Here is a 10000-nt window from a genome sequence, read left to right on the forward strand (position 1 = left end):
ATATATATATATATATATATATATATATATATATATATATATATATATATATATATATATATATATATATATATATATATATATATATATAAGAGAAGGATAATAAGAATTGATAAATGTCAGTTTGGCTTTTGCCCTGGGAGATCAACAAATGAAGCAATATATACTATGAGAGGTCTTCAGGAAAGGTTTTTGGAGAAGAGGAGGAGATTGTATCATATGTTTTTGTAGATCTAGAGAAGGCATTTGACAGAGTACCAAGGGAAATTATAAGATGGGCTTTGAGAAGGCAAAGAGTACCAGAAAGATTGGTTGAATCGGTGATGGGACTATATGAAGGTACAAAATCGAGAATGAAAACAGTGGTGGGAACATCAGATGAGTTCGAAATTGGAGTGGGAGTTCACCTGGAATCTGCCCTTAGCCCACTCTTGTTTATAATAATAATGGAGGAGGCCACAAAGGAAGCAAGAGGAGAGGCACCATGGGAGCTGCTGTATGCAGATGACGTGGTAGTAAATGAAGAGACAGCAGAAAGAGAGAAAGAAAAGTTTAATAAATGGAAGGAAGGAATGGAGGAGAGAGGTTTGAACATTAATATGGAAAAAACAAAGTACATGGTGACTGGAAAAGAAGCAAGAGAAAAGATTAAATCAGGAAAATATCCATGTAGATGCTGTTGGAAGGGAGTAGGTATAAATTCAGTCTTGTGCACATGTTGCAGGCAGTGGTGACACCATAGATGCTCAGGCCTCAGAAATGTAAGAAGAGTGCAGAATTCTACATGCCCAGCTTGTGTAAGGAGACAGCAAGGACAAGAAACTGAGAGGGATTAACTAGAGGTGAATGGAGGAAAGCTGGATGAGATAGAACATTTCTGTTATTTGGGAGATGTTCTGGACTGTGAGGCGGGAGTGGAGAGGACAATGAGAGCGAGAGTGGCGGCAGCGTGGTTAAAGTGGAGGGAGGTGGCTACTTTAGAAGTGAATCGTAGCATCCTTCTAAAGAGCAGAGCAGGGGTGTACCAAGCGTGTATTAGATCAGTGATGTTGTATGGAGCAGAAACATGGGATCTAACAAGAAAATTGATGGAGGTATTGAGAGCAAGTGATCGCAGAATGCTGAGGTATATGACGAGGATCAGGTGGCAAGACAGTGTCCAGTGTAGATGTAGCTAACAGATGTGGAGTAGAGGACCTGGAAACAGTGCTCAGAAGGGAATGACTCTGGTGGTTTGAACATGTAAAGAGGGCAGGGTACGATACAGTGCTGGGATTTTGGGGAGATTGGAGATAGAAGGAAGTAGATCAGTTGGTAGACCTAGGAAAACGTGGAGAAGGTGTATACACGAAGACTTGGCACTGATGGGATTGGATGAGCATCGGGCAGAAGACAGAGTAGAATGGAGGAGAGACATAAAGCGTCCAACTGCTCAGGAAGAGTGAAAACGGACGTTAAACGAAATAATGATGATGATGATGATGATATATAAGTTTATATATATATATATATATATATATATATATATATATATATATATATATATATATATATATATATAAACACACACACACACACACACACACACACACACACACACACACACACACACCTGTTTGACCTAAGCTGACCTTATCTGACCTAACCTGACCTGACTTACCCTAACCTAACCTAACCTGACCTGATCTAACCCACACAAACCTAACCTAAACTAACTTCGCATTATGTACACCTCCTTTGACCTGAGCTGACCAAACATGCCCTGATTTGGCCTGATATGACCTAACTTAAACTCTTTAAGTACATCTTAGTATACAATGATCTAGGCTGACTTTTTGCATAATTAGTTCCCATTGATATTTGTCCTGAAATTACCTAACCCCTCCTAACCTGACCTGGCCTTATCTGACAAAACAATCTAAATCTAAAATAAGTACACTTTTTATTATGAATGCATTAGTAGATATATCTAACCTAAATTTATGTATGCCTGTCACCTATCGTAAGTGGACCTGGCCTAGACCAACCTATTCTATCCTAATCCTAAGTGGGTATCCTTCTTACGAACATCAGACATAACTTTAAGAATATCTAGTCCCTATCCTCATATAATTTAACCTTCTCCAACCTATAAATGGATACGCAAGGATATAAGGTCACAGTAGGATGGATGACCAACATATATTCACATTACAGCCTCCGAGGACGGGCTACTCACTAACCTCTCCCGATCCGTAAACTTGTCTAGCCTCCATTCAGAGCTTTCAATCGTGTTTGCATCATCTGCTCGGTTTGCTCCATTTATCCACCACCATATTCAGGAACCAGTTTTGTTTTTTTGTTTTTGTTTTTTATTTCCTTCCTGAGCCTAAATGTATTCACTGTATACCCGTTGCTGCGATTTCTCACCAATGTTATTATTATTATTATTTTTTTTTTTTACAGCAGAGGAGACAGTGCAAGGGCGTAGAAAAAAATAAAAAATAATGAAAAAAAAACAAAAAGCCCGCTACTTACTGCTCCTGAATAGAGTAGCGTGGCCAAAACGTGAAAATTATACAAATACTTCACCTAAATCGCCTTTATTCTACATATTATTACCATACTGTAGCACATTATTATAAAACCATCCAACGAGCTCATTAAAAAAGCAACTAAAAGATCTCCATATAATGATTACGGCAGACATTTTCACCTGTGCCGCGCCTAATTAGCAGGTAACATGTCAGGGATCGGGCGGGCCGGTGCGGGAGGCAGGTGTGTGTGATGGAGGCCGCTTTCACCTGGGTTTTAATGGGTGTGTTTACGTCAGGTGAGCTCGTCGCGTCTAGCGTATTTCGTGTCAACAGGTGCAATATTAACCAGGTAATTAGCCGTGCTGATTAGATGGTCTGGCTGGCAGGTGTGTGTGTGTGTGTGTGTGTGTGTGTGTGTGTGTGTGTGTGTGTGTGTGTGTGTGTGTGTGTGTGTGTGTGTGTATGTGTGTGTGTGTGATTTTTAAGTGGATATCCGCCGGCTCAAGCACACACACACACACACACACACACACACACACACACACACACATTTCAGCACAATAACTCGTGTCAATCTACCTAATATCAAGTCTTGCAACATCGCATTATCTGCATCAAGTGTTAATCTCTCTCTCTCTCTCTCTCTCTCTCTCTCTCTCTCTCTCTCTCTCTCTCTCTCTCTCTCTCTCTCCACAGCCCAGACAGGAGAGATCATCGCCGGCGTGACTGGAGGCGTCGTTCTCCTTCTCCTCGTCGTCTCCCTCGTCGCCTATAGGTAAGGAAATGAAAGAGAAGGAGAATTTGGAGAGAAAAGATTGGGATGGAAAAAGAGGGAAAATTTGGGAAAAAATAGGAAAATTGGGTTTGTAGGGGATTAGAAAGTATTGGTAGTGGAGGAGGAGAAGGAAACATGGAATTTGGAGACCAGAATTGCACGGCGTATTCCAGGTGGGGCCTTACCAGCGAATTATACAAGGACAATTATACAAGGAGGAGGAGGAGGAGGAGGAAATTAACCAAAAATAGTAAGATTAGGAGGAAAAAGTAAGAAAAAGGAGTTTGCGGAGGAAGAAAAGAAGGAGGAGAAAGAATTAAAGGAATCAGAAAACGAAAAGAGAGAAAGGAAAAGGAGGAGGAGGTGTATGAGCAAGAGGAGATGGAGGAGGAGGAAAGGGAAGGAGGAGGAGGAGGAGGAGGAAACGGAGCAAAAATTAAGAAAAAAGAGCAAACCTAAGGAAAAAAAAAGATTAATGGAGGAAGAGAAATCAAAGAATCAAAGGAAGTGAAAGACAAAAGAGCAAACGTAAGAAAAAAAAAGATTAATGGAGGAAGAGAAATCAAAGAATCAAAGGAAATGAAAGACGAAAAAGAAAAAGGAGGAGGAGGAGGAGGAGGAGGAGGAGGAGGAGGAAACGGAGCAAAAATTAAGAAAAAAGAGCAAACGTAAGGAAAAAAAAAGATTAATGGAGGAAGAGAAATCAAAGAATCAAAGGAAGTGAAAGACGAAAGAGAAAAAGGAGGAGGAGGAGGAGGAGGAGGAAACGGAGCAAAAATTAAGAAAAAAGAGCAAACGTAAGGAAAAAAAAAGATTAATGGAGGAAGAGAAATCAAAGAATCAAAGGAAATGAAAGACGAAAAAGAAAAAGGAGGAAGAGAAGAAAGAGGGATAAGAAAAAGGATCAGGAGCATCGTTGCCAGATTATCGTATTCACCACCTTGTATTCATCATTCTTAAGCCTCAGACTATCGTACCTACACAAATAACACCAGAAAATTAATGTTAGCGTTAAAACTCTTATTTATTGATGTTTGTTTCTATTTTTTGCTATAGCTCTCGGTCAGAAACTAGGAAAATGCAATGTGATGAGTACGATAATTGGGTGTTCAGGAAGAGGTAGAGGAAACATGGAAGAGTGGGCAGCAGAAAGACTGTCAACGTGTCATGGTCTGCTGGCAATAATATCTTCACCAAACTCTTCCATTATCTGATCAATATTAATGATCAAAACACACTTGCTGGACGTAGGCGATAGCTGCATATATATAGAATGCCCCTTGGATAATGAATGGAGTTTAAACATGAATTTGAAATGGATAGGAATAGAGGCAACAGACACATGCGGTCAGTTCATAAATAAATATATGGATAAATAAATACAGACAAACAGGCAGACAAACTAACACACAGACAGACAGACAGACAGACAGACATCGAGTCACACATACTAGCACACGCAAAAGCCCCAAGAAAGACATATGGCTAGGTTCCAACTACAGACCAATTTGGACAGAAAGATAAGCAAGGTGTCTCAATTAATGACTGGAAAATCTAGCAAATGAACAACATAAGAGATGAATTCATAGATCGGAAGACACACAGACAAACGAACAGACAGACAGACAGACAGGGATGGATTACATAAACCAACGACACATGAAACGAGAGAGAGCCTGTGAATAGACCGTTAATTATTACCTTGTTATCGATACAGAAAAGAAAATAACGAGGACTCTTTTTTTAACAATGGAAACTGAACCTCTCTCTCTCTCTCTCTCTCTCTCCCTCTCCCTCTCTCTCTCCCTCCCTCCCCCTTCTCTCTCTCAGGAACTGGCGTTACGAGCAGGAGTTGGACAGTTTGCTGTGGAAAATTGACTACAAGGATATTAAGATCAACGAGTGGACGCCTAACCACATCCCCGCCGCTAACAAGCTCTCGAGAGTAAGTGCTGGTGTTGGTATTATTAGTGTTGTTGTTGTTGTTGTTGTTGTTGTTGCGATGGTGGTGGTGGTATTTTCATCTCCTAGTCTCGTTCTTTCTTCTTATTATTCCTCTTCTCTCCTTTCCTTCTATTGCTCTTCGTATTTTCCTCTTCTCCCCTCTCTCTCCTTTCCTTTCTTTATCTCTCTTACCGTACATGTATATTCACACGAGGTCACTCCTTCTAGTTCCTTTATGGTCCTTTTCTCTTTATCTCTCTTTCTTTATTACTCTTTCTCCTTCCCCTCTTCCTCCTTTATCACTATCTATGTATCGAACCTCTCTCTATCCCTTCTCCTCTATCCCTCCTTTATCCCTCCTCCTCTATCCCTTCTCCTACTCCTTCAACCCCTCTTACAACTATCTCCTCCAGTTCCTCTGTGTTATGCATCCTCTTTCCGTGTCACCACCATCTCCTTCTCTACCCTCTCTCCTCCTCCTCTTCTTTCTGTTTGTTTCTCCTCCTCCTTCACCGCCCTCTTCTCCTCTTCTCCAAGGTTGTCTGCATGACGTCCCCGCCGCGCCAGGTGTCAGGCGATACACATAATGACGTGCTTGGCGCCACAGAGACACACATATGATGCCGCTGCCAGCCGCTATCTGATCGTGTCCCCGAGGCTGACTTTTTGCTTGGAGCGCGAACACACACACACACACACACACACACACACACACACAGACACACACACACATACACAACTCGAAAACAGATTGTGCGTGAGCTTTTAGATGTGAAGTAGAGGACATACAAGAATAAGAAAACAAGAATAAGAAGAACAAGAAGAACAAGAACAAGAAAACAAGAACAACAAGAACAAGAAAACAAGAACAAGAACAACAAGAACAAGAAAACAAGAACAAGAAGAACAAGAACAAGAAAACTAGAACAAGAAGAACATGAAGAATAAGAACAAGAAGACGAAGAACAAGAAGAAAACAAGAAAAGAACAAGAACAAGAAAACAAGAACAAGAAAACAAGAAGAAGAAGAAGAAGAAGAAGAAGAAGAAGAAGAAGAAGAAGAAAAAGAAGAAGAAGAAGACGAAGAAAAAATAGACCGCCATGCTGGTTATCTATACTCATTTCCTATTCATCGCTTCTTAATAACCTATAATGAAACGCGGCATTACACTAATAAGCAAAAAGAAAAAAAAAACACTCAAGATCCCGTAAAGAGCCGCAAAATGTATATAAGTGCAAACTCGAAGGGGAACGAAAATATTGGCAAAACTAACACAGCTTTTGACCCACGGCAGCAGGAAAGTTTTGGGGGATGTCCGAAACTTCAACACGAAAAGATTGAATAGACGCCAAAGGAAGGAAAAATCATGAAAACCGGAAAACAGCAGCAAAGATTAAACGATGGGACGGTACAGGATTTGACGGTTTATACATGCGATGGTTTTGCATTTAATTACGTTGTTCACTTTTTTTTTTTTTTACAGCAAAGGAGACAGCACAAGGGCACAAAAAAAGGAAAACAATAATAAAAAAAAAGCCCGCTATTTTCCATACAAGGTTCTCATTTTAAGTCTCCGTTCGATGTATTTTAAACTTTTGTGTGTCATTTTGCTGCAAACCTCAACTCATTCATCATTCTCATACATTTCTTTCTTTTTTTGTTGTTGTTTTTTGTGTCTTCTTATTCGCTGATTTATTTCCTCTTCCTCTTCCTCCTCCTCCTCCTCCTCCTCCTCCTCTTCGTCCACACTCATTATTTTTTTCGTTTACAGAACTAATTGAATCTCTCTCTCTCTCTCTCTCTCTCTCTCTCTCTCTCTCTCTCTCTCTCTCTCTCTCTCTCTCTCTCTCTCTCTCTCTCTCTCTCTCTCTCTCTCTCTCTCTCTCATTCCTCCACAAACAAATACAAACTTCCTTTCCCTCCCTCCCTCCACACCTCGTTTCTCCCCAGCTCTCTCTCTCTCTCTCTCTCTCTCTCTCTCTCTCTCTCTCTCTCTCTCTCTCTCTCTCTCTCTCTCTCTCTCTCTCTCTCTCTCTCTCTCTCTCTCTCTCTCTCTCTCTCTCTCTCTCTCTCTCTCTCTCTCATAGGCGTCTCAAGTAATAAATATTCAAGTTTGTCCACCCTCATCTTTCTTAATCTTCCTCCTCACATACTCTGTTTACTCTCCCTCCTTCTTCCTCTCCCTCCCACTCCTCTCCCCCTCTCTCCTCCGACCCTGTGCCATGATTTATCCCCTCACCACTCATAACCTACACTACCTCGAGTTAAATTTATGTCCTCTCTCTCTCTCTCTCTCTCTCTCTCTCTCTCTCTCTCTCTCTCTCTCTCTCTCTCTCTCTCTCTCTCTCTCTCTCTCTCTCTCTCTCTCTCTCTCTCTCTCTCTCTCTCTCTCTCTCTCTCTCTCTCTCTCTCTCTCTCTCTCTCTCTCTCTCTCTCTCTCTCTCTCTCTCGCATTCCTTTATTCAACTTATTTTCCGTTTTCATCCCACTCACAGTCTACATTGCCTCAAGTTGAATTTATATCCTTCCCCTCTCTCTCTTCCTCTTTCTCCTTCATCCCCTCTTTTCTTTGACCACGAGTACATCCTCCTCTCCCTCTCTTACACCTTCACTCAAGTTATTTTTCTTCTTAATCCCTTAAAACCTTTCCTACTTTTCATTTCCTGTTTTTTTTTTGTTTTTTGTTTTTTTACTCTATATCTCGTGTTTTTTCTTCTCTTCCTCACACTACCCCTCTTCGTCTCTACCATCAGCACCATCACCACTAAGCTAACCTAACCTAAGTCAGCTTCGTCGAGGTTGGGCGTTCTGTATCGTCTCCGCCAGTTCTTCTCCCCCGCACAAATGCTGTCCATATACAGGGGCCTTGTCCGCCCTCGTATGAAGTATGCATCACATGTGTCGGGGGCCTCCACTCACACAGCTCTTTTGAACAGAGTAGAGTCAGAGGCTCTTCGTCTCATCAACTCCCCTACTCATACTGACAGCCTTTTACCTCTTAAATTCCGCCGCCATGTTGCCTATCTTTCTATCTTCTATCGATATTTTCATGCTGACTGCTCTTCTGAACTAGCTAACTGCATGCCTCCCCCCCTCTCGCGGCCCCGCTGCACTCGACTTTCTACTCTAGCTCATCTCTATACTGTCCAAACCCCTTATGCAAGAGTTAACCAGCATCTTCACTCTTTCATCCCTTAACTGCATGCCTCCCCCCCTCTCGCGGCCCCGCTGCACTCGACTTTCTACTCTAGCTCATCCCTATACTGTCCAAACCCCTTATGCAAGAGTTAACCAGCAACTTCACTCTTTCATCCCTTACACAGGTAAACTCTGGAACAGCCTTCCTTCGTCTGTATTTCCTCCTGCCTATGACCTCTCATAGACCTCTCTTTTGGCCACTCTTTACTTTTGTCGACTGCGGGAACAGCGAGTAGCGGGCTTTTTTTCTACACTCTTTTTGCAGCCCTTGAGCTGTCTCCTTTGTTTAAAAAAAAATCTAAAATCACCTTGTTTTATTTTCTTCTTCATCCATTAAAACCCTTTCTCCTAGCTCGCTGTCTGTTCTTCACTCTATGTCTGCTTTCTTTCTTCTCTTCCTCTTACTCCTCTTTTTTCTTCTCTACCACCACTAACACCCCACCACCACCGCCACTAACCTAACTTCACCTTTTCTTTCTCCCAGGGTCACTCTCTCTACTCAATTTATTTTCTTCATTCCACAGTATCCTTTCTGCTAGCTCACTGTCGGTTCTTTATTTTTCTGTGTCTTTCTCCTTCTCTTTTTCATCCCATTTCTCCTGGTTCTCTTCCTTTGTACCATCCACCATCTACACTGCCTCAAGATGAAAGTATATCTCTTCCTCATCTTCATCTTCTTTCTCTCTAACACCAGCACTAACCTCACCTATCGTAACCTAACCTAACCGAACCTAACCTCTCTCACACACAGCTTCACTCAAGTTATTTTCTTCTTCATCCCTTAAAACCTTTCCTACGTTTCATTATCTGTTTTGTTTTTTACTCTATATTTCTGTCTTCCTTCTCTTCCTCACACTACTCCTCTTCGTCTCTACCATCATCACCATCACCACTAAGCTAACCTAACCACACCTCGTCTTCCCCACAGGGCCTCTACGCGTCCATCAGAACCAGCCAGCTCTCCCTCAACAGTAACCTTGACCTGGACTGCCGCTTCGCAAGTGTCCACACGCAGCTGGGCACGTACAAGGGGCGCGTGGTGGCCGTCAAGCCGATCTCCAGCAGGGCCGTGGACGTCACCAGGAGGATCAAGAAGGAGCTTAAGACGGTGGGTTGTAGCTTGGACTGGTGTGGTGAGGGGAGGATGGAGAGGATGGTGAGGTGATTGGGAGATGAGAGGTGTTGAGGGGTAAGGAGAGTTAGGAAGAGGAGAAAGAGGATGCCGAGGTAATTGAAAGAGGAAACTTGTTGAGAATTAAGGAGAAAGAGGATGCTAAGATAATAGAGAGAGCAAAGATGTTGAAGATAAGGAGAAAAAGAGATGCTGGGGTAGCAGGGAGAGGAAAGAGAAGATGCTGAGGTGATAAGAAGGTGAAAGATACTGAAAGGTAAGGAGAGAAGAATGCTAGGGTAGTAGGGAGGACGAGGATGCTGAGTAATTGGAACAGGAAAGAAGTTGGGAGGTAAGGAGAGAGAGAGAGAGAGAGAGAGAGAGAGAGAGAGAGAGAGAGAGAGAGAGAGAGATTGACATAGATTTACATAGAAAATCAGACCACACAGACCCCA

At 42.2% G+C, this 10000-nt stretch overlaps 1 protein-coding gene across 2 annotated transcripts in view; it reads left to right on the plus strand.

Moving 5' to 3' along the window:
- LOC127009667 (guanylate cyclase 32E-like) overlaps positions 1 to 10000 on the plus strand; it is a 318091-nt gene that overhangs the window by 256777 nt on the left and 51314 nt on the right. For both annotated transcript variants that reach the window (XM_050882945.1, XM_050882946.1), the window contains exons 14-16: positions 3213 to 3291; positions 5122 to 5236; positions 9363 to 9542. In XM_050882945.1, the coding sequence (XP_050738902.1) occupies positions 3213 to 3291; positions 5122 to 5236; positions 9363 to 9542 (374 nt within the window). The remainder of the gene's footprint in view (positions 1 to 3212; positions 3292 to 5121; positions 5237 to 9362; positions 9543 to 10000) is intronic.

This window comes from Eriocheir sinensis, chromosome 41 (genome assembly GCF_024679095.1).
Source record: "Eriocheir sinensis breed Jianghai 21 chromosome 41, ASM2467909v1, whole genome shotgun sequence".
Taxonomy (NCBI): Eukaryota; Metazoa; Arthropoda; class Malacostraca; order Decapoda; family Varunidae; genus Eriocheir; species Eriocheir sinensis.